The sequence below is a fragment of the Lolium perenne genome, unplaced genomic scaffold (genome assembly GCF_019359855.2).
Source record: "Lolium perenne isolate Kyuss_39 unplaced genomic scaffold, Kyuss_2.0 unplaced28, whole genome shotgun sequence".
Lineage (NCBI taxonomy): Eukaryota > Viridiplantae > Streptophyta > Magnoliopsida > Poales > Poaceae > Lolium > Lolium perenne.
In genome coordinates, this window is record NW_027248986.1 from 239,162 (window position 1) to 265,507 (window position 26,346).

General features: G+C 41.6%; 1 protein-coding gene across 1 annotated transcript; it reads left to right on the forward strand.

Moving 5' to 3' along the window:
* Positions 1-19,691: 19,691 nt before the first annotated feature.
* LOC127334208 (metal tolerance protein C4) lies at positions 19,692-26,071 on the forward strand. The gene is made up of 13 exons (XM_051360628.1): positions 19,692-20,036; positions 20,127-20,184; positions 20,771-20,903; positions 21,013-21,068; positions 21,370-21,484; positions 21,596-21,653; positions 21,742-21,860; positions 22,040-22,159; positions 23,980-24,081; positions 24,159-24,231; positions 25,012-25,079; positions 25,608-25,668; positions 25,748-26,071. The coding sequence occupies exons 1-13, from the start codon at positions 19,757-19,759 to the stop codon at positions 25,870-25,872; spliced, it is 1,368 nt and encodes a 455-aa protein (XP_051216588.1). The 5' UTR covers positions 19,692-19,756; the 3' UTR covers positions 25,873-26,071.
* Positions 26,072-26,346: the final 275 nt, after the last annotated feature.

Here is a 26,346-nt window from a genome sequence, read left to right on the forward strand (position 1 = left end):
TAGTAAACAACTTCCAAGACACAAAATAAAAACAAAGTACTGTAGGTAAAAACATGGGTTGTCTCCCATAAGCGCTTTTCTTTAACGCCTTTCAGCTAGGCGCAGAAAGTGTGTATCAAGTATTATCAAGAGACGAAGTATCAACATCATAATTTGTTCTAATAATAGAATCAAAAGGTAACTTCATTCTCTTTCTAGGGAAGTGTTCCATACCTTTCTTGAGAGGAAATTGATATTTTATATTACCTTCCTTCATATCAATGATAGCACCAACAGTTCGGAGAAAAGGTCTTCCCAATATAATGGGACAAGATGCATTGCATTCAATATCCAAGACAACAAAATCAACGGGGACAAGGTTATTTTTAACGGTAATGCGAACATTATCAACTTTCCCCAAAGGTTTCTTTGTAGAATGATCAGCAAGATTAACATCCAAATAACAATTTTTCAGCGGTGGCAAGTCAAGCATATTATAAATTTTCTTAGGCATAACGGAAATACTTGCACCAAGATCACATAAGGCATTACAATCAAAATCTTTAACCTTCATCTTAATGATGGGCTCCCAACCATCCTCTAGCTTTCTAGGAATAGAGGCTTCGCGATCTAGTTTCTCTTCTCTAGCTTTTATGAGAGCATTTGTAATATGTTGCGTGAAAGCCAAATTTATAGCACTAGCATTAGGACTTTTAGCAAGTTTTTGCAAGAACTTTATAACTTCAGAGATGTGGCAATCATCAAAATTCAAACCATTATAATCTAAAGCAATGGGATCATCATCCCCAATGTTGGAAAAAATTTCAGCAGCTTTATCACAGCAGTTTAAGCTTTAGCAGCTTTCAGTTTCTCGCGCTTTGCATTAGAAGTGGAAACATTGCTAACACCAATTATTTTATTATTAATAGTAGGAGGTGCAGCAACATGTGTAGCATTAGCATTACTAGTCGTGGTAATAGTCCAAACTTTAGCTACATTCTTCTCTTTAGCTAGTTTTTCATTTTCTTCTCTATCCCACCTAGCACGCAGTTCAGCCATCAATCTTATATTCTCATTAATTCTAACTTGGATGGCATTTGCTGTAGTAACAATTTTATTATGATGATTTTCATTAGGCATAACTTTCGATTTCAAAAGATCAACATCAGCAGCAAGACTATCGACTTTAGAAGCAAGTATATCAATTTTCCCAAGCTTTTCTTCAACAGATTTGTTAAAAGCAGTTTGTGTACTAATAAATTCTTTAAGCATGGCTTCAAGTCCAGGGGGTGAATTCCTATTATTGTTGTAAGAATTCCCATAAGAATTAGCATAACCGTTACCATTATTATAAGGATATGGCCTATAGTTATTACTAGAATTGTTCCGGTAAGCATTGTTGTTGAAATTATTATTTTTAATGAAGTTCACATCAACATGTTCTTCTTGTGCAACCAATGAAGCTAACGGAACATTATTAGGATCAATATTAGTCCTATCATTCACAAGCATAGACATAATAGCATCAATCTTATCACTCAAGGAAGAGGTTTCTTCGACAGAATTTACCTTCTTACCTTGTGGAGCTCTTTCCGTGTGCCATTCAGAGTAGTTGATCATCATATTATCAAGAAGCTTTGTTGCTTCACCAAGAGTGATGGACATAAAGGTACCTCCAGCAGCTGAATCCAATAAATTCCGCGAAGAAAAATTTAGTCCTGCATAGAAGGTTTGGATGATCATCCAAGTAGTCAGTCCATGGGTTGGGCAATTTTTAACCAGGGATTTCATTCTTTCCCATGCTTGTGCAACATGTTCAGTATCTAATTGTTTAAAATTCATTATGCTACTCCTCAAAGATATAATTTTAGCAGGGGGATAATATCTACCAATAAAAGCATCCTTGCATTTAGTCCATGAATCAATACTATTCTTAGGCAGAGATAGCAACCAATCTTTAGCTCTTCCTCTTAATGAGAAAGGGAACAATTTTAATTTTATAATGTCACCATCTACATCTTTATACTTTTGCATCTCACACAATTCAACAAAATTATTAAGATGGGCAGCAGCATCATCAGAACTAATACCAGAAAATTGCTCTCGCATAACAAGATTCAGTAAAGCAGGTTTAATTTCAAAGAATTCTGCTGTAGTAGCAGGTGGAGCAATATGTGTGCATAAGAAATCATTATTATTTGTGGTTGTGAAGTCACACAACTTAGTATTTTTAGGGTTGGCCATTTTAGCAATAGTAAATAAAGCAAACTAGATAAAGTAAATGCAAGTAACTAATTTTTTTGGGTTTTTGATATAGCAAACAAGATAACAAATAAAGTAAAACTAGCAACTAATTTTTTTGTATTTTGATTTAGTGCAACAAACAAAGTAGTAAATAAAACTAAGCAAGACAAAAACAAAGTAAAGAGATTGGGAAGTGGAGACTCCCCTTGCAGCGTGTCTTGATCTCCCCGGCAACGGCGCCAGAAAAAGAGCTTGATGGCGTGTAACTCACACGTTCGTTGGGAACCCCAAGAGGAAGGTATGATGCGCACAGCAGCAAGTTTTCCCTCAGAAAGAAACCAAGGTTTATCGAACCAGTAGGAGCCAAGAAGCACGTTGAAGGTTGATGGCGGCGGGATGTAGTGCGGCGCAACACCAGAGATTCCGGCGCCAACGTGGAACCTGCACAACACAACCAAAGTACTTTGCCCCAACGAAACAGTGAGGTTGTCAATCTCACCGGCTTGCTGTAACAAAGGATTAACCGTATTGTGTGGAAGATGATCGTTTGCAGAAAACAGTAGAACAAGTATTGCAGTAGATTGTATTTCAGTATAGAGAATTGGACCGGGGTCCACAGTTCACTAGAGGTGTCTCTCCCATAAGATAAACAGCATGTTGGGTGAACAAATTACAGTTGGGCAATTGACAAATAAAGAGGGCATGACCATGCACATACATATTATGATGAGTATAGTGAGATTTAATTGGGCATTACGACAAAGTACATAGACCGCCATCCAGCATGCATCTATGCCTAAAAAGTCCACCTTCAGGTTATCATCCGAACCCCCTCCAGTATTAAGTTGCTAACAACAGACAATTGCATTAAGTATTGCGCGTAATGTAATCAGTAACTACATCCTTGAACATAGCACCAATGTTTTATCCCTAGTGGCAACAGCACATCCACAACCTTAGAACTTTCTGTCACTGTCCCAGATATCAATGGAGGCATGAACCCACTATCGAGCATAAATACTCCCTCTTGGAGTTACAAGCATCTACTTGGCCAGAGCATCTACTAGTAATGGAGAGCATGCAAGATCATAAACAACACATAGACATAACTTTGATAATCAACATAACAAGTATTCTCTATTCATCGGATCCCAACAAACGCAACATATAGAATTACAGATAGATGATCTTGATCATGTTAGGCAGCTCACAAGATCCGACAATGAAGCACAATGGGGAGAAGACAACCATCTAGCTACTGCTATGGACCCATGGTCCAGGGGTAGACTACTCACACATCACTCCGGAGGCGACCATGGCGGCGTAGAGTCCTCCGGGAGATGAATCCCCTCTCCGGCAGGGTGCCGGAGGCGATCTCCTGGATCCCCCGAGATGGGATCGGCGGCGGCGGCGTCTCTGGAAGGTTTTCCGTATCGTGGCTCTCGGTACTGGGGGTTTCGCGACGGAGGCTTTAAGTAGGCGGAAGGGCAGGTCAGGAGGCGGCACGAGGGGCCCACACTACAGGTCGGCGCGGCCAAGGGGCAGGCCGCGCCGCCCTATGGTTTGGGCGCCTCGTGGCCCCACTTCGTCTCCTCTTCGGTCTTCTGGAAGCTTCGTGGCAAAATAGGACCCTGGGCGTTGATTTCGTCCAATTCCGAGAATATTTTGTTACTAGGATTTCTGAAACCAAAAACAGCAGAAAACAGCAACTGGCACTTCGGCATCTTGTTAATAGGTTAGTTCCAGAAAATGCACAAATATGACATAAAGTGTGCATAAAACATGTAGATAACATCAATAATGTGGCATGGAACATAAGAAATTATCGATACGTCGGAGACGTATCACGCCACCATGAGAGTGCTTATGCACATGATCATCTACATCGAGCTCGTCACATGGATCATCAAGAGCGCCAAGAACAACATGCCAAGGCACGTGAGCCATCTCCTAGGCATGCCAAGGACCGTCATCGCCACACACCATCTAATGATATGCGTCGACCACTACCACCTCATGGTCTCCATCGACATACGTCCCCACATGATCTTCGCAGCCACTAGCCACCTCATGATCGCCATCGACCAACATCCTCCAAGGATCTTCGACGACACCCATCAAAACATGGTGATGAGGCACGAAGACGAGAGCCTCGACATGAAGGCGACAAACACCATCATAGGGTGTCTACCACTCCAAGGGTGGAGAGGGCACATCAAGAGGACCTTCCTCATAAGGCGACTCCCACATCTTGTGCCACCACCACAATGGCCCCTACCTCGTCATATGCCTATGGACTCCGATGCTACAAGTGCAAGCAACAAGGCCACCTTCCACAGGAATGTCCCAATCTTCTATGTGATATGTGCAAGCCAAGGGTCACATGGCATGGAAATGCACAACGCCAAGCGCCAAGAAGCTCCAAGTCGACGAGCTACATGCACAAGTCCCCAAGATGCCCATGGCGCCCACACTTCAAGAGGAAGATCAACAAGGCCAACTCAAGGGTGAAGTTGATACGAGCCTAGCTCTCAACGACACTACGTCGCCACCGCTTGAGGATGACTTGGGAGGCGATGGAGTTGAGAAGGGTGAGCATGGGATTCTCCCTTCACCTATGGAGGCGCATGGAGATGAGAAAGTTGAGCCTACTCCTATATGCTTGATTGATGATTTGGTACCAATCCCATGTGAGCATGAGAGCCACTTAGCCCACTTGAGTGCAACCGATAGTGAGTTGAGCGACTTCCACCTCATATGTGAGATTGAGTGCTTCCAATTGGAGGATATGAGTGAGACACCGAGTGAGTTGCGAGAGGTAGTTGATAGGTCCATGGAGGCCATCACATTTGCTAACACCTTAACCTCTCCCTCATTTGTGTTTCCTCATGTTGCACTAGGTTCCATGGATGTTGAAGCGCCGATGATGGACAAGAAGATGTACATGGTGCAAGAAGATCACATCACACCATGCTTCGATGACAATGACGATGTCAACCATGTGGAGCATACAACTACCACAATACCTACATCAAATGAGTCGGACTACCAAGGTAAAACCAAAGGTATTGATGAGACCATGACCCCCCTTGTGGACATGAAAAATGATGACTTGTTTCCTCTTGCTTGCGATATGAGGACTACTTGCTCTTTCACATGTGTTGTTGACAATGATGAAATTAGCTTCCGCATGCTTTGCCCAAAATGTTTGCACTATTCCATGATCCTTGCATCCAAGATTGTGAACAATTGTTCTTTCTTATGCTTGGTATGCAAGAATGCTTATTTGATTGCTCATGCGAAGACTATCATGACACATGATGAATTGTTTCCTCTTGATTACAATATGAGAACAACTTGCTCTTCCACATGTGTTGTTAACAATGATGACATTAGATTTCGCATGCTTTGCCCTACGTGTTTGCAATACTCCATACTCCTTGCATCCAAGATTGTCACAAATTACTCATTCTTATGCTTGCTATGCAAAAATGCATATTTCATTGTCAACGAGATGGCCCCCATAGCCTTCTCAACTTTTGATGACTCCAAGTTGCCACATACCACAAATGCACCTTCATGCCATATGCACACTCGCCATGCATTTCATAAAATCTTGATTGACACTAATGGTGATGTGCACAAGACATGGCACATCATGATGGATGATGTGTTCATCTACCATGCACACACACTCTTTCGTTCGCCTATTGTGTGTATAGGTACAAGAATGGCAATCTCAACCTCTACGGAGCATGAGCTCACGACACGAGCACTAGAGAGCTACCCCAACAAGGATTTCAACAAGAAGACCGCTCACCGCACCAAATCCGACGGCAAGGACGAGAGGCATCATCCAACTCATGATATTCATGCCCACGGGTATGTTCATAAAATCCTTCACCCACGTGTGTTTCCAACAATTCTTGACATGCTTGCGGTTTGTTCCAATGCTTCTTCACCTCCTTTGCGTCTTATGCAACATATCTTGAAACATCTTGTTGGCACAATGGTTGTTGTATGTCTTGATGATATCATCATACACTATAAGAATCTCAAGGACCATGTTATACATGTGAGAGACACCTTATGCATCTTGTGCCACTCTTCCCACAAAAAGTTGCTCTCCTTTGAATTTGCCGTTTCATCTATGGAAATTGCAATGGATTCTTTGAAACTTGAGGATACTCATACCCGGCTCATGCCAACCATAATTTCCCAAGCTAGAAGTTTCCATAGCTTTGCCATTGTCCATAGCAAATTTGACCAAATTTTGATACCATTACTTGCCTCTTGAATGTTCCATTTGGTTGGGACAACGCTACACACCACATTTTTGACAACTTGCAAAGAAAACCATTACTTGCACAAACTTTTGCTTTACCAAATGTTGACTACATCGACACTCTTTTTGTACCCATGTTTGACAAATGTCCCTTTGAGAAAGGACCTAATAATTCCTATTTGCATGAGAGCTTATTATCCATCGATAACAAAATTTGCAAAACAAAGTTTTCCATTCGAGATTTGCTTTTACCCGAATTCTCCTTTGGACGCGACTTTCTCTCTCCACCACTCCTTGGGAGAACCATCATGGACTTCAACAAGGACGCCCACACCACGACGAACATCCATAAGGATACAAGGGAAACAATACACGAACAAGTTCTTCGCCAAGCTACAAGGATCAACGCCTCAATCATCGACAACAAAAATTCCAAGTACTTGGTGAGCATGACATTCACCATCTCCGTTCTCTCACCACATCATGGAGATGAGGAAGAACAAGAGTCGAGGACGACTCTTCCCCAAGGGGGGGGGAGATGATGCGGGGTGGCTTTTGGACACCTCCTCCTCAAGACCGACAAGCCCTCCTCGTGGCCCAAGGACACGAGCTCGGGCCAAAGCCATACATGATAAGGTGAATTCACTCCTTTCTACACTTGATCTCGACATAACCTTGGACGGATTGCTACCTCATATCTATGCCTATGTGTCTTTAGGTACCAATCTCGCCAAGGACCCGAAGGAAGCGTCAAGGAGCCGAGGAGAGGGAAGCCACATGGTTCAAGGAAGAAGAAGGGAAGACCGAAGAGACGAAGAAGGAGGGCTCCAGCCGCCGACCACAGCACCTGGCCGGCACTGCCGCCCCCACCAGGCCGGCACTGCCGCCCTGGCCGGCACTGCCGATGGACTCACCCCGGCACTGCCGCCCCATCTTCCCCGGCACTGCCGCCCCGAGCACGCCGGCACTGCCGTCCCCATCAAAGTCAACTTCATCCCAACCATCTATTTATCATCTATGGACCTAAATACTTTATTGTAATGCCCTTTATACCCCTGGACGGATCTGGGCCTATATATACCTCATCCCTCTCCCCAAATTAGGGTTAGACAAGATTTAGGCTTAAACTACTTTGAGCTTTGTCTCCCTAGAACTATGTTCTTTGTATCAAGGCACTCTTGAGGGATTTCTGCTCTTCATGGATGATTCAAGGCTTCTACCTCTTTCATCCAAGTTCTAGTTGGGATCTCCATCACCAATCTCTCACTTGTTAGATTCTACCCAAGGGTCTCTCCAAGAAGTGATTCTATTGACTTGGTTTAACCTACCAAGGGAGTAAATTTGGTTTGTGTTGGGTTGTGTGTGTTTGTATCTGGATCTTATGTGTGTTCTTCCCCTTTCCCATCTCCCCCATCCACTCAATTGGTCAAATTCGTGGGATCTGGGCACATCCTAGCCCTTAGGCCACATCACTACAGGTTTTCGGACCCACAAGTCAGTGACAGGACAGGACTCGCGTTTCCCGATACAACGGTCGTGGCTATCATCAGCGCTGATGTCACTTTAAAGAGAGAAATTTCGACTGCGGTGTTCTGAGGATTGGCGACACAGATGGATTGATGATAATTTCGGGAGCCTTTGATCAAATACAAGCATTTGTTCATATGCTCGGGGGCTACTCCCATCGGGAGCGCTGGTCGCGCACCCGACAAAGATGGAAGAATTCGAAAAGATAACAATATAACGACAAAAGATGTTACAATGGTGAGCCTACAACCAAGTACAAGCATTTGGCTGTAGCCTCGGGGGCTACTCCCATTGGGAATGATGTTCGCGTGCCCGATGAAATTATAAAAGGCGTGGTGAGCATATTTCGAGTTATACAAATAACTCTTCATATACTCCCATCGGGAGGACAAGATAAAAATATACAAGTCATCCGGTGACTCGAATAAATGTGCTATTCCAACAGCCGAAAAAGCATTCGAAAATATATTCTCAGAGTGCCCCAGTCGCAAATTAATCTCTGAATGCCGCAATACTTTGCGAAGGTAAGTCCCCGGGATCCGTCCTGTGCGGCGTGGCACCGCCTCTGACGGCGCTTCGCTACTTTTTCCGTATCAGCATATGCGAAGAAAAATCCTAACGGACGCGTTAGGTACCCGATAAAACATGACTGGAATTCAACATTTGGTAAGACCTTAAGCGGTACATGTCGAGTTACACCAGTATCCCGAGATCATGTCCAAGGACGTGATCTTGAAGTAGGTTTTTGGTGGATTGCCACAAGAGCAGTTAACTAGTACCTGATCCGTCAGATGAACTAGCCCCAATTACCATTATCCCTGTACAATATACGACTATTTTATTAAAGATATGTGTTAACTCGAAGAAGTTGTATGGTACTTGTAAAATTGGAGATTTTCCCTGATTCTCCGATTCAAGCAAAATCTCGGGGGCTACTCACATAGGCATCCCCAATGGGCCTACCGAAAATGGTACCCGGGGTTTATTGAAGGCCCATGAGTCGACGAATACGAAGCTCGTAAGCCCAATTATTTGTTGATAAGGAAAGATAGAATTGTATTAGGAATAAAGAGATTTGTAACTTTACGGATCGAACTCAAAGAGTCTCCCGGAATCTGTAAACTTGTGTAATACAAAACCCTCGGCTCCGCCTCCTATATAAGGGGGAGTCGAGGGACGAAGAGGGGATCGATTTCATTGTCAACATAATCCTAGTTTTCTAACAGTCGAGTACTTTTCCGGCTGAACCTTTGAGATCTACTTGCCCTCTACTCCCAAGTAAACCCTAGTCTACAATCCGTAGGCATTGACAAGTTAATACCTTGTCACCAGCGTACCGATTCGTTGTTGTAAGTGTCGCTGACGTGTAGGCCCCACTGTCAGACGGCCTGCTCGCGCGAGACGCGTAGCTGGGCCGACCCTTTCTCTTTTTCCCTCTCTCTGGCCCATCTCACTATCCAGCGCGCCCATTTAATTCAAACTCGATTTAATCTTTTCCTTTAAATTTCAATACTGGTGCTTGATTCAAATTTGAATAAAACAAAATCTACTGAGCCAAAATTTATGAATTTGATATTGTTGGGAAGCTTATGAAATTCTCTAAACAACTACACTGGTCTCACACCTAGATTCTTTGTAGAATTCATGTAGTAAAAATAACAAGGCAGTAGGTTTTCAGATTTCAAACAATTATTAAAATTCAACCATAAATGATTTTGAGTTGATTCAAACTCTCATAGTTCTCATTTCAAAACTCTAATTGATTATGCAAAAATATGACATGGTTGTTCATATGATCATGGGCTAGATTCAAATAGTGGCCATGTGGCCATTTCTAGCTCATTTAAATGATTTCAAATTTTAGCATTTCAAATCTATGAGGTGTAGCACCTCATTTAAATCACCTATCTAAGTAATTCAAGGTGAGGTGATGACATTAGTCTTCATGACCCCATATGTTATTACTTGAGGATATTAAATCACTTTCCAAAATAGTATTTAAATTGTATGAGATGAAGTATCTCATTTAAATCATTTTCCCAAATGGTAAATATGAAGTGTTGACCTTGGTCAACATGATATCATACTTATTATTTGAGGATGTTAAACCTTAGTATTATTGAATGAGAGGAATTTATTTCTCAAAAAGAATAAAGAGAAACCCTAATAAATATTTCAGTGAGAAGAAATTATTTTTCTTAAAGGGAAACAAAGTCAACCCCATGCTAATAATGCTGTGATGCTAGATTAGAGTGTGTGATCCATTTTAGTGATAAGTTAGTACTTAAGCATTGTTTGGTGATTGTATCCTCGTATCCGTTTATAGACGCTAGTCCCGGAGTCTACGAAGAAGAAGAGGTCTTCTACGAAGAAGAAGAGGACCACTTTGACAACTGTACCAACCAAGGCAAGCTACCCTAATATAAGCTATACCAAGCCAAGTTACTAGTGCAAGATACCATGGCACTAGTATTGGTGTTCAAGTTTTACTTTTCCAAGTCCCAGTTTTACTTTGCTTTACTTTCACTTTATTTACAAAGGTTTACTTGTTGTATTCCATTTGTGTCTAAGTATAGAGTATCACCAGAGTGTCAAATCTAGCCTAGAAAGCAACAATGTAGTTAGCACCCCTCATGCTTAGTTGCTATTGCTAATACTAAAATTGACTACTCTAGATGGGAACTTGTGAATCAAATGAATTTGAAAACCTTGGAATGAGGAGTCATTCTATTGAAAGTGTTGAAGATGAATATGACTTTTGAATGACTTGGTGAATTGGATAAAAACTGATGGTTGGGTTCGGATCCGATACCATTCAAATTTTCAAGTACCCCCACAATACCTGAATCTGGGTAGGGATTAACTGGAAACTTATGTATTTTAGTATGAGTTCCCTCTGAACAAGCGTCATAGAGGTTATACCGAGGCTGCTGATGTCTACGGGAGCTTCTATTCTTGTAGACAGTGTTGGGCCTCCAAGAGCAGAGGTTTGTAGAACAGCAGCAAGTTTCCCTTAAGTGGATCACCCAAGGTTTATCGAACTCAGGGAGGAAGAGGTCAAAGATATCCCTCTCATGCAACCCTGCAACCACAAAGCAAGAAGTCTCTTGTGTCCCCAACACACCTAATAGGTGCACTAGTTCGGCGAAGAGATAGTGAAATACAGGTGGTATAAATAAGTATGAGCAGTAGTAACGGCACCAGAAAAGTGCTTTGCTGTCCAGGACTGGCGTGTAGTTGATGGTGGTAATATTGCGGGAAGTACAGATGCAGTAAAACAGTAAACAAGTAGCGATAGAAGTATTTGGGAACAAGGCCTAGGGATCATACTTTCACTAGTGGACACTCTCAACATTGATCACATAACAGAATAAATAGATAGATGCTAGACTCTACACTCTCTTGTTGGATGATGAACACCACTAACTGTGTAGGATTACACGAACCCTTAATGCCGCAGTTAACAAGCTAAACAATATTCGATGTTCATATTTAAATAACCTTAGAGTGCATGACAGATCAACATAACCAAACCAAGTACTAACATAGCATGCACACTGTCACCTTCACGCTACGAAAGGAGGCATAGATCACATCAATACCATCATAGCAATAGTTAACTTCATAATCTACAAGAGATCACAATCATAGCCTACGCCAAGTACTACACGATGCACACACTGTCACCATTACACCGTGCAGGAGGAATAAACTACTTTAATAACATCACTAGAGTAGCACACAGATAAATTGTGATACAAAACACATTGCAATCATAAAGAGATATAAATAAGCACTTCACTATGCCATTCATAACAGTGAATAAGTATTCTGTAAAATATAGCCTAAGAGACCCACACGGTGCACACACTGTCACATTTACACACGTGGGACAAGGAGTCTCCGGAGATCACATAAGTAAAATCCACTTGACTAGCATAATGACATCTAGATTACAAGCATCATCATATGAATCTCAATCATGTAAGGCAGCTCATGAGATTATTGTATTGAAGTACATAGGGAGAGAGATTAACCACATAGCTACCGGTACAGCCCTTAGCCTCGATGGAGAACTACTCCCTCCTCATGGGAGACAGCAGCGGTGATGAAGATGGCGGTGGAGATGGCAGCGGTGTCGATGGAGAAGCCTTCCGGGGGCACTTCCCCGTCCCGGCGGCGTGCCGGAACAGAGACTCCTGTCCCCCAGATCTTGGCTTCGCGATGGCGGCGGCTCTGGATGGTTTCTCGTACCGTGGCTTTTCCGTATCGATGTTTTAGGTCAGAGACCTTTATATAGGCGAAGAGGCGGTGTCGGAGGGGCGACGAGGCGATGACACAATAGGGGGGCGCGGCCCAGGCCCTGGCCGCACCACCCTGTCATCTGGGGCCCTTGTGGCCCCCCTCTGGCCTCTCTCGGGTGTTCTGGATGCTTCCGGGGATTCTAAGATGCTGGGCGTTGATTTCGTCCGATTCCGAGAATATTTCCTTACTAGGATTTCTGAAACCAAAAACAGCAGAAAACAACAACTGGCCCTTCGGCATCTCGTCAATAGGTTAGTTCCGGAAAACGCATAAATATGACATAAAGTATGCATAAAACATGTAGATATCATCAATAATGTGGCATGGAACATAAGAAATTATCGATACGTCGGAGACGTATCAGCATCCCCAAGCTTAGTTTCTGCTCGTCCCGAGCAGGTAAACGATAACAAAGATAATTTCTGGAGTGACATGCCATCATAACCTTGATCATAGTATATGTAAACACATGTAATGAATGCAGCGATCAAAGCAATGGTAAATGACATGAGTAAACAAATGAATCATATAGCAAAGACTTTTCATGAATAGTACTTTCAAGACAAGCATCAATAAGTCTTGCATAAGAGTTAACTCATAAAGCAATAATTCAAAGGAAAGGTATTGAAGCAACACAAAGGAAGATTAAGTTTCAGCGGTTGCTTTCAACTTGTAACATGTATATCTCATGGATAATTGTCAATGCAAAGTAATATAACAAGTGCAATATGCAAGTATGTAGTAATTAATGCACAGTTCACACAAGTGTTTGCTTCTTGAGATGGAGAGAAATAGGTGAACTGACTCAACAATAAAAACAAAAGAAAGGCCCTTCGCAGAGGGAAGCATTGATTGCTATATTTGTGCTAGAGCTTTGATTTTGAAAACATATAGAGAGCATAAAAAGTAAAATTTTGAGAGGTGTTTGTTGTTGTCAACGAATGGTAGTGGGCACTCTAACCCCCTTGCCAGACAAACCTTCAAAGAGCGGCTCCCATTTTATTTTTATTTTTGTGTGGCACTCCTTCCAACCTTTCTTTCACAAACCATGGCTAACCGAATCCTTCGGGTGCCTGCCAACAATCTCATACCATGAAGGAGTGCCTTTTTATTTTAGTTTTATTATGATGACACTCCTCCCCACCTTTGCTTTCTCAAGCCATGGCTAACCGAATCCTTCGGGTGCCGTCCAACAATCACATACCATGGAGGAGTGTCTATTTTTATTAATTAATTTGGGAATGGGAATCCCATTGCCAGCTCTTTTTGCAAAATTATTGGATAAGCGGATGAAGCCACTAGTCCATTGGTGAAAGTTGCCCAACAAGATTGAAAGATAAACACCACATACTTCCTCATGAGCTATAAAACATTGACACAAATCAGAGGTAATAACTTTTGAAGTGTTTAAAGGTAGCACTCAAGCAATTTACTTTGGAATGGCGGAGAAATACCATGTAGTAGGTAGGTATGGTGGACACAAATGGCATAGTGGTTGGCTCAAGTATTTGGATGCATGAGAAGTATTCCCTCTCGATACAAGGTTTAGGCTAGCAAGGTTTTTTGAAACAAACACAAGGATGAACCGATGCAGCAAAACTCACATAAAAGACATATTGTAAACATTATAAGACTCTACACCGTCTTCCTTGTTGTTCAAACTCTTTACTAGAAATTATCTAGACCTTAGAGAGACCAATTATGCAAACCAAATTTTAGCAAGCTCTATGTATTTCTTCATTAATAGGTGCAAAGTATATGATGCAAGAGCTTAATCATGAGCACAACAATTGCCAAGTATCACATTGTTCAAGACATTATACAAATTACCACATGTAGCATTTCCCGTTTCCAACCATATAACAATTAACGAAGCAGTTTCAACCTTCGCCATGAAAATTAAAAGCTAAGAACACATGTGTTCCTATGAACCAGCGGAGCGTGTCTCTCTCCCACACAAGCATTTATTCAAACAAAAATAAAAACAAACAGACGCTCCAAGTAAAGTACATAAGATGTGACCGAATAAAAATATAGTTTCAAGAGAAGGAACCTGATAATTTGTCGATGAAGAAGGGGATGCCTTGGGCATCCCCAAGCTTAGATGCTTGAGTCTTCTTGAAATATGCAGGGATGAACCACCGGGGCATCCCCAAGCTTAGAGCTTTCACTCTTCTTGATCATATTGTATCATCCTCCTCTCTTGACCCTTGAAAACTTCCTTCACACCAAACTCGAAACAAACTCATTAGAGGGTTAGTGCATAATCAAAAACTCACATGTTCAGAGGTGACACAATCATTCTTAACACTTCTGGACATTGCCCAAAGCTACTGGAAGTTAATGGAACAAAGAAATCCATCCCACATAGCAAAAGAGGCAATGCGAAATAAAAGGCAGAATCTGCCAAAACAGAACAGTCCGTAAAGACAAATTTTATTGAGGCACCAGACTTGCTCAAATGAAAATGCTCAAAATGAATGAAAGTTGCGTACATATCTGAGGATCACTCACGTAAATTGGCATAATTTTCTGAGTTACCTACAGAGAATTAGGCCCAGATTCGTGACAGCAAGAAATCTGTTTCTGCGCAGTAATCCAAATCTAGTATGAACCTTACTATCAAAGACTTTACTTGGCACAACAATGCAACAAAACTAAGATAAGGAGAGGTTGCTACAGTAGTAACAACTTCCAAGACACAAATAAAAAACAAAATTACTGTAGCAAAATAAACACATGGGTTATCTCCCAAGAAGTTCTTTCTTTATAGCCATTAAGATGGGCTCAGCAGTTTTAATGATGCACTCGCAAGAAATAGTAGTTGAAGCAAAAGAGAGCATCAAGAGGCAAATTCAAAACACATTTAAGTCTAACATGCTTCCTATGCATAGGAATCTTGTAAATAAACAAGTTCATGAAGAGCAAAGTAACAAGCATAGGAAGATAGAACAAGTGTAGCTTCAAAAATTTCAGCACATAGAGAGGTGTTTTAGTAACATGAAAATTTCTACAACCATATTTTCCTCTCTCATAATAATATCCAGTAGCATCATGAGCAAACTCAACAATATAACTATCACATAAAGCATTCTTATCATGAGTCTCATGCATAAAATTATTACTACCCACATAAGCATAATCAATTTTATTAGTTGTAGTGGGAGCAATTTCAACAAAGTAGCTATCATTATTATTCTCATCATCAAATATAGGAGGCATATTGTAATCATAATCAAATTTATCCTCCATAACAGGCGGCACCAAAAGGCTACTATCATTATAATCATCATAAATAGGAGGCAAAGTATCATCAAAGAAAATTTTCTCCTCCATGCCCGGGGGACTAAAAAGATCATGCTCATCAAAACCAGCTTCCCCAAGCTTAGAATTTTCCATAGCATTAGCAACAATAGTGTTCAAAGCATTCATATTAATAACATTCCCATTAGCATGCATATAAAGTTCCATGGGTTTTTTAATTCTCTCTTCAAACACATCATGTCCTAATTCAAGATAAAGTTCATAAAGATCTCTCATATTTTTGTTGTTTTCCATTATGCCTAACTAGTGTAAACAAGAAACAAAAAGATGCAATTGCAGGATCTAAAGGAAATAGCTTCGAGCACACACACAACGGCGCCAGAAAAGTACTGTTACCTGGAACCGGAGTATGAGTGCCTTTTACCTTTCCTCCCCGGCAACGGCGCCAGAAAAGTGCTTGATGTCTACGGGAGCTTCTATTCTTGTAGACAGTGTTGGGCCTCCAATAGCAGAGGTTTGTATAACAGCAGCAAGTTTCCCTTAAGTGGATCACCCAAGGTTTATCGAACTCAGGGAGGAAGAGGTCAAAGATATCCCTCTCATGCAACCCTGCAACCACAAAGCAAGAAGTCTCTTGTGTCCCCAACACACCTAATAGGTGCACTAGTTCGGCGAAGAGATAGTGAAATACATGTGGTATAAATAAGTATGAGCAGTAGTAACGGCACCAGAAAAGTGCTTTGCTGTCCAGGACTGGCGTGTAGTTGATGGTGGTAATATTGCGGGAAGTACAGATGCAGTAAAACAGTAAACAAGTAGCGATAGCAGTATTTGGGAACAAGGCCTAGGGATCATACTTTCACTAGTGGACACTCTCAACATTGATCACATAACAGAATAAATAGATAGATGCTAGACTCTACACTCTCTTGTTGGATGATGAACACCACTAACTGTGTAGGATTACACGAACCCTCAATGCCGGAGTTAACAAGCTCCACAATATTCGATGTTCATATTTAAATAACCTTAGAGTGCATGACAGATCAACATAACCAAACCAAGTACTAACATAGCATGCACACTGTCACCTTCACGCTACGAAAGGAGGCATAGATCACATCAATACCATCATAGCAATAGTTAACTTCATAATCTACAAGAGATCACAATCATAGCCTACGCCAAGTACTACACGATGCACACACTGTCACCATTACACCGTGCAGGAGGAATAAACTACTTTAATAACATCACTAGAGTAGCACACAGATAAATTGTGATACAAAACACATTGCAATCATAAAGAGATATAAATAAGCACTTCACTATGCCATTCATAACAGTGAATAAGTATCCTGTGAAATATAGCCTAAGAGACCCACACGGTGCACACACTGTCACCTTTACACACGTGGGACAAGGAGTCTCCGGAGATCACATAAGTAAAATCCACTTGACTAGCATAATGACATCTAGATTACAAGCATCATCATATGAATCTCAATCATGTAAGGCAGCTCATGAGATTATTGTATTGAAGTACATAGGGAGAGAGATTAACCACATAGCTACCGGTACAGCCCTTAGCCTCGATGGAGAACTACTCCCTCCTCATGGGAGACAGCAGCGGTGATGAAGATGGCGGTGGAGATGGCAGCGGTGTCGATGGAGAAGCCTTCCGGGGGCACTTCCCCGTCCCGGCGGCGTGCCGGAACAGAGACTCCTGTCCCCTAGATCTTGGCTTCGCGATGGTGGCGGCTCTGGATGGTTTCTCGTACCGTGGCTTTTCGGTATCGATGTTTTAGGTCAGGGACCTTTATATAGGCGAAGAGGCGGCGTCGGAGGGGCGACGAGGCGATGACACAATAGGGGGGCGCGGCCCAGGCCCTGACCGCGCCACCCTGTCATCTAGGGCCCCTGTGGCCCCCCTCTGGCCTCTCTCGGGTGTTCTGGATGCTTCCGGGGATTCTAAGATGCTGGGCGTTGATTTCGTCCGATTCCAAGAATATTTCCTTACTAGGATTTCTGAAACCAAAAACAGCAGAAAACAAAGAATCGGCCCTTCGGCATCTCGTCAATAGGTTAGTTCCGGAAAACGCATAAATATGACATAAAGTATGCATAAAACATGTAGATATCATCAATAATGTGGCATTGAACATAAGAAATTATCGATACGTCGGAGACGTATCAGCTGCCTCCGTTGAAAGCGAAATAACGTGAAATGAGGTGAATGTCCTACCCAAGCCCTTTGCAGTTCCTAGGATGGTGGTTTGCCATGGCTGGGAGGCCAAACTCATAGGGAGAGGTGCCTGTACTAGGGTATGTAATTGAAAGGTTAGGATTGGTATTCCGCACACTGAGTGTGATAAATCAGGGCCAGTTACCCCTGACAGACTATTGTAAATATTGTGGCACAAATGTACGACCTCTGCAGAGTGTTAAACTATCCGAATAGCCGCGTCCTCGGTCATGGACAGTTGGAAAGGCCATACTGTTCCGTCATCAGAACTTTTCAAAATGTGACTGGTGACTTGTGACTTGAACTTGAGAAGGGACTTTGACTTGAATCACAACAAAGTTGTGGGGATGACACTAATGTTCCCACTTGAGTAGGTTTTGACAAATAAAGAGTTTTTTGACTAATAAGTGCTTATGAAATAAAACTGGCTTTATGCAAATAAACATAGAAGCTTAGAACCATGATTAGAGCTATTAGCACTTCTATTAGTATTAGTTTGCGAGTACTTTAAAGTACTCATGGCTTTATCCCTGGCTATTCAAATGGCCAGACTATGAAGAGGAGAACCAGTACCAGGAGGATGGACAACAGGACGTCTATGATAACTAGGACTACTCCTGACGTCAAGCGTTGCCTGTGGAACAGACGGACCACTACTACGTTTCTTCCGCTATGTGTTTTGTATTTGATCAGTAGATCAACTATTATTGTAAGACTGGATGATGTGATCCATTGATGTAAGACTATTATGGTTTGTAATGAATGATGTTCTCTGATATCAATCTATTATGTCTCGCAAAAACAATATTTTTGGGATTGCGAGGTATGGTATAATAGGCATCTGGACTTAGTAATCCGGGTGTTGACAGTTTCATACTGAGGAAAAACTTGCTACTGTGCTCATCACACCTTCCTCTTGGGGTTTCCTAACCGCCACTAAGATTGTCTGGCGTCATCACCGGAGCACCATCACTAAGCTGGTAGTTAGTTCGTGGAATTTGGGGATAGGAAAGCGAGGTGGCATATTGGTTGTAAATTACTGGAGGTGTGACACTACTAGTCATTTACGGATTTCATCTTAATACTGTATAGTAAAGATAACGATGAAGATTCAATATGGCAACGGGGACACTAACCACTGGTTATTGCCGAACCATAACCATCTTCGTGCAGGAAAATTTTCTCCGTCCCCATCCCTACTAACTGTTATGGGGCCAGTTCTTTTACCATCCCCGTCCCCATCGGTTAAACAAATAACCATCGGTTAACCATCCCCGCTTTAGCTAGTAAATATGAGCCCAAAATAAAATGATAACATGGTAGGATACCGGGGCTGGCTGGATCAGGAGTTTAGAAAGGAGAGGCGAGCATTTGGGAGTTGAGATTTGGGGGCTACCGCGGTTGGGGACGGGAGGGGAAATGTGATCACAATAGAATTAGGGTTTTCTGGTATCTATACATACCTATCTTGTACCCTAGTGCCACATGTTATGTGCCTAACGGGGATTTCACGGTTATCGGGTATGGATAGTGGTAACACATACCCATCCCCACCTTGCCTAATGGGGAGATTTTGCCTCCAATAAGACCCCCACGGGGATGAAGTACTAACCAAAATCATCCCCTAATAGGTGAATTAACCACCGGGGATCGGGGAATGGGCCCCATTGCCGAATTGAATGAAGATGAAGGTAAATATTCATATAAACATAAAAAACAAAAAAATAAGAACCCAACATACAAGATGCCAACCCTAAACAGATTCCACTCCCAATGGCGAGCCCGGTCCAGCACGCTACAGCCCACGGACCCTCCTTTGCTCTTTCGGTTCTTCTATCGCTTTCCCCCGAATGGAAGCTGCGCCACGCCCGCGGCAGCACCACCAACACCACCACCGGCGGCCCTAAATGCGCCGCCCTCTCGCAGGCGCCGCCGCCGCCATCCGCCTCCGCCTCCTCTCGCCCTCCTCCCGCCCCCTCCTCCCCTCCCCCTCCCCACTCCACTTCCTCTGCCGCGACCACGACCGCGACGACCGGCCCCCGTCTCCCCCATTCTCGCCTCGCCCGCTCCTCACCTCCGCATCCGGCCTCCTCGGCCTCCGAGGCTGGCGGACGCTACCCCCGGCAGCGTCACCGCCCCGGGGCGCTCTCGCGGACGCGCCTCCTGCCCTGCTCACCATCTCCCGCAGTAAGAACAGCGCCCCTTGCTCGTCTCCTCGTTCCGGGGGTTCTCAGGCATCTTACGTTTTCTGTTGCTGCTGCTGTTGTTGGTGCGCAGGTTATTCTTTGCGTGTCGCCAAGAGCAAGAAGCAGACACACTTCGACGATGAGCACAGGTACATTAATTCAGATGTCCCCCCTTTTGTTCTGAAAATAAGCTGCATATAATTGGCACGCACAGTGATATAAATCAATTGATGACTTTGCGTGTTTTGGCATTGCGTTCCTTACGTTAAGGAGCCACTTTTAATGCTCTTCGAATATATGCTTATGTGCTATGATGGGACAAAAATGCTATTGCCTCTACATTGTGATAGGACAGAAATGTTATTCCATTTGTAAAGTTGGAAGAGTAATGGATGTGACGAGGTTATCTAAGGTTGAGAGCAAAAGATTGTAGAATATGTACCTCATCTTTATTGGAGGACAGATGAAACTTATTCCTCCAATTAAATGAGTAACAAGGCCTTCTGTGAATAGCTTTTCATATCTGGTCAAGTATGAATTGTGATGCTCTCTCTCTCTCTCTCTCTACGAAACACACACTGCACATTATTAAGGGTATTATCATATTACTTATTTTAAACTACATTGGCAGTTTTATTGACCGTTATTTTATCGTTGCATTCTCGAATTATTCCACAAGGTTTCTGTATTAATATACATTTCGTTTCATGCAACTGCTATTGGTTTGGTTTTCAGCCATCGAGCGGTTAACACGGCACTTTTGTGTAACTTCCTTGTCTTCACGCTAAAGTTTGGTGTCTGGTTTTCAACATCTAGTCATGTTATGCTAGCTGAGCTAGTGCATTCAGTTGCAGACTTTGCTAATCAGGTAACTTAACACTTTGCAACCTAATTTGGTGGTTATTTTTCTTTACTGTCTATTTCTTGATATGGAGTGAAATATCAGTCCCAGGAACTAACTGCCTATCAAACTTCAGGCTCTTCTTGCATATGGTTTGAGAAGTTCAAGACGTGCTCCAGATGCTCTACACCCGTATGTATAACTTTTCAAATTGCAGTGCATGCTTTGTTAACAAATATCTGCGTTTCTTACTGCATTTTCCTCACTTTGATAAGCCAATAATTCTTTTTATCAAGAAGTCCAGTCATTTTTTGTGGAAGTAAAATTTCTTTGAATTGACTATTGTATATAACCCTGGTTTTATCATTACATCATAAATAGTAGTAGTCACTAGAGATCCAGTAACAAGGCTACCTGATATATGCCATAAATAGTAGCGAATCCCTATGTCTTGACTCAATGATTGCTTACCATAGCTTATTCTCTTTTGCAGCTACGGTTATTCAAAAGAACGATTTGTATGGTCCTTGATATCTGCGGTTGGAATATTTTGCTTGGGTTCAGGTGCTACTATTGTGCATGGAGTTCAGAACTTATGGAGTACTCAAGTATGATGCCAATGTTTCCTTTAACTCAATAGAAGATTTTGCATATGCATTCCATTTTATTATCGAATGTTATCCCCAAGCACAGTGTTCATATCTACTTTTATTTCACAGACTCCTGAAAACATCAATTATGCTGCATTAGTGATTGGCGGGTCGATTCTAATTGAAGGTGTTATACACGAACACTTGTTTTCTTTATTTATTTTAGTAGTATTTTGTTATGTGGTTGTAGTTGAGTAATCCTGTTGTCTATTTAGGTGCTTCACTTCTTGTTGCTATAAAAGCTGTTAAGAAAGGTGCAGCAGCAGAAGGAATGAGCATCAGAGACTACATCTGGCGTGGTCATGATCCAACTTCAGTTGCTGTTATGACTGAAGTGAGTAATGAGTTCTAAACCACCTTAACACCTTTTCTCTTGTAGTCCAATCACTTTCTGCAACTGAAGTACTGAACTTGCATCTATTGCTATCTTAATCATATTTCTTGTTCATTTACCACTTATTCCTTATCTTAACTTCCTTGGTTTCGTTCTCATATCCCAATATTGTCCGACAGGATGGTGCTGCTGTTACAGGTCTTGCTATTGCAGGAGCATCTTTGGTGGCTGTTCAAATGACTGGAAACCCTATATATGATCCAATTGGTTCCATCATTGTTGGTAACTTACTTGGAATGGTATGCTAGTTTTCGCCGGTTCATATTCCTTTTGCTTCCGTTGGCTTATGATTCTTTTCATACAAATGTTTTTTGTACTCCCTCTGATCCGAAAAAGCGTCGGAAGTGGCCATTATACAAAAAAAAACCCCGGACAAGTGAGCCGCTCCCCGCGATTCCCTGCATGCTGCAGCTGCATGGGTTGAGACTAGCGATTCCCAGATAATGACGTGAGATTCCTGCATGCTCGCGCGTTGTGTGCATTCACGTGGTGTTTCCAGAGAGATTTGAAGGAATCGTGCTGCATTTTTGTGAATTCAGGAGGGCTTAATGGTAAAACGTAATTTGCATTAGGATTCCAACACTTTTTTAGGATTGGAGGGAGTACTATTTTCCACTGTGCTTGAATTGAAGCTTTCTGGTTCTGACAATTTTGCTAACTTTTCCTTACAAATTATCATGAGAATCTGAAACAGATTGATATCGTCATGTTTTAGTGTTGAAGGAAAGCTACATATTCCTCCATTTGAACTCTACTCAATTATATTTTCTTAGTGAATTATCTTTGTTATTGCATATACTCAGATTGTAGCATTTTCTCATCTCTTTCGTATTTTTATGACCCGTTAGCCTCTTGTCTTTTCCAGTTCTCAGCTTCTATCTATAGCCACATGATTCTCTGCTGTTACTTTATATACTCCCTCCGTCCCAAAATGTAAGGCATCTAAGGACTGGTCAAAAGTCAAACTTTACTAACTTTGACCAAATATTTTAAAAAATATATTTAAATCTACAATATCGAATGGACATATTAAGAAAATATATTTTATGATGAATCTATTCATGTTGATTCAGTACTGTAAATGTTTATATTTTTGTGTATAAACTTGGTCAAACTTAAAAAAAGTTGACTTTTAACTAATCCTTAGACGCCTTACATTTTGGGACGGAGGGAGTACTATGGTCTGTCCAATTATGCAATAAAGTGGCAATGATGCTATGTTCATCAGTGTGCCAGATAAAAAAAAGTGTCAGTTACATAAGTGTCAGACTAGTAACGTGTGCTATATGTTGAAGTGGCACGTTGCATGGACTGCATGCGTTACAGATCTGTGATTGTTGAAGCGGCAAGAACGATTTATTTATTACTGCTACTGCTCATCTGCTATTCTGGCAGTATGTTTCTTGATGTATATTTCTTGCTGATTGTGTGAAGTCTGAAGTATGTTTTACTTAACTTTTATCTTGTAAGAGGTGCATACTTCTATTTGATTGCTGGTTTATTCAGTTTTTCTGTATTACTTGGTCTCACATATTCTTTTTTTTAAGTGAAGTTGTAGATGCTATCCATGCTCATTGGTAAAGTAGGGATAGCTGATACTATCAGGCAACACTTGCTATTTATTACCCGTGAAGAAGACAAACTAGTATAATACCTTGTATGTTAGCTGATCATTATAAAACCTTGTTTGTTTAGTTTTAGTATGGGATAAAACTAGGATAACTACAACCAGTTTCACTAAAACGTAAACTTACAAGTGTTAAAACCACCACTTCCTGTTTTTTCATACATAACTATAAATAAACTAGTATAATGGCTGCTGACCAGCTTGGACCAATCAATATTTTCACTAAATACTATGGGAACTGAATATGGCTCTATGCCTGTATACCCAACGTTTTCACACAGATGGTTTCTGCAAAAATCCAGACCACAATATATGTTTTCATCTGGGTTATGTTTGGTCCGCTGATGGTTTGTTTAGGATTTGCTTCTCTTTGTTCATTCCTACCCACTTCCTGTTTCAGAGCAAGATTCAATAATTGTGCTATCTTTGTAGGTTGCGATTTTTCTCATTCAGAGGAACCGACATGCTTTAATTGGCAGGGCCATCGATGATCATGATATGCAGCGGGTTCTTGAATTTTTGAAATCTGATCCGGTAACTTCCAGATTGATCTAATTTCATACAATGTTTTAGCAGCTATGTTATGAAGCTGACGGTATTGCATCTCGCAGGTTGTAGATTCTCTTTATGATTGCAAAAGTGAGGTGATCGGACCAGGATTTTTTAGATTCAAAGCAGAAATTGGTATAACTCTTATCATGTGCCGTATTCCAGCTTGCGGTTATTCTATTTTATTTGCACTTTTAGTTCATACTTGTGATGACAAGGCAGTTCCAGATCGAGGTGTTAGTTGCAGTTCTATCCACCGTTCCTTAGTCTACTATGTCTCTCTTTTTTAAGTTAATAATTATGGAGCACTCTTTTTGGTTAACCTTTGTTTGTTTTTATTTGATAACTTGGACCATTACTCCTTAGTCTAGTGCGTGTCCTTTCTGGAATTTAATTAATTACGGACCACTTTTTTTAGTTAACCTAAGTTGTTTCTGTTTGATGAACTGGATTTTAGTCTGCAAATAATCGAGTTGATTTTATCCATCTGCAATGAAGGTCATACAATATATTAACCTTTTCATCTTGAAGCTATTGCTTTAAAATTACTATTAAGAAGGAAGACTCTTCAGTAAGCTAACTATATGACTTGGTGGCAGTAGGCACCGAATCAGTTGATGAACTCATAATTTATTGGGTGGGGCAGTGGCAGAGTGTCAGCAAATACTAAGAGGGTGCCAAACTACTGCATGCGTTCTTTATTGCGAAACAAAAACAAACATTCTGGCACGCAAATCATTTATGCATTATGAATGATTTTGTAAAGTTGTATCCCCCACAATTTGCTAATCTGTTTGACTCCTCCCATTGAAAATAGCTAATCTGTAGAGCTCATCTATACTTGCTTTCTGTATGTTGTCTTCCCTTTCTGATCTTGTCTTGTCTTAACAATATATTGACTTAATCATCCCGCAGATTTCAATGGAGTAGTCTTGGTGCAAAATTATATGAAAAGGACTGGACGTGGAGTATGGGCAAAACAGGTGTCTTTTTTTTCTACTTTAAAGTAATGTAGTTATAGTTTGTGGTTGCTGTCCTTTATGGGTAATGTTATTGTCTGTTACTCTTGTGAGTAATTTAAATTATCTGCTTATCTGTCTTAGAAGCCATTGCTCAATTGAACTTGTAGGTAGTCGCTCAATTGCTCTTCTGGCTAGTATAGTTGAACTATGGTTAGATTGTCAGCAATCAGTCATCCAATTGTTGCTTAGTGGCTTGTTCGATACAGTGATGTTAACAGAACTCAACAACAATGATTTCGATGGGGAAATATCAAGTGCATACTCTGATTTCGATGTAAAACTGTGTGCACGTCGCATGTAAGCATCTCAACAACCCTCCACAGAAAAGAATTAAGGTCTAGATGAAAGTAGGATCTGTACCCAAAGATTCACGAGTTTGCATCTTTGCACTGTGGTCATTCTTCCTTTTTTCAGACATCTCTCTTGGTCAGCAATCTCAGTAAATCCAAGGATAGCTTTTCTACACAACTTATTGTTTCATTGTTACAGTTTCGGGAGGCTTCGTTGAATAAGGATGATGCAGAGTTACGAAGGGTCATGGCCAACTATGGTATGTGATATGTTGCTCTTGTAAAACAAGTTGTGTGCTTGTTATCTTCTTGGTCTGACAAGCCACACTGCTTGTACAGGTGAGGGTGTCGTGGATGCTCTGGGATATGAAGTGGATCGGCTGGAGTCAGAGATACAGAAGATAGTACCTGGAATCAGACATGTTGACATTGAGGCGCACAACCCTGAAGGGCTTTCAGTTTAGAGCAGCGATTTTGTACATTATCGATATACTGATTGATCACACTTGCTGATCAGTGCCAATCTAATTTTTCCCATGACCTCTGGATATGTCATATCCCTCGGTGTCTTGACCAGTGTTCCTCATGTAAGAACGATATGTTTCTGATAGAGGGGCAATGGGCACCTTATCCCGGTGCTCGTGAATGCTCACAACTTTAATATGTCATGTGGCATGTAAAGATTCGCCATAGACCGAAATGGCTATCGTTGCACAATCAAAGCGTCTTAGCAACCTTCAACCTAACCACCGACATGGTGACCATAAAATGCTACAACATTTTTCTTTCCTGCAATAAAACCATATATACATGTTGGTTACCCACCACACTGCAGTTCAGGTCAGCCAGCAGGGGCAGCAGTAGCAGCACGCGACAGCTGATGGAATTGAACAATTTATGCGCCATTGTATGCTGCCAAGTGCCATACATGGGCGTTG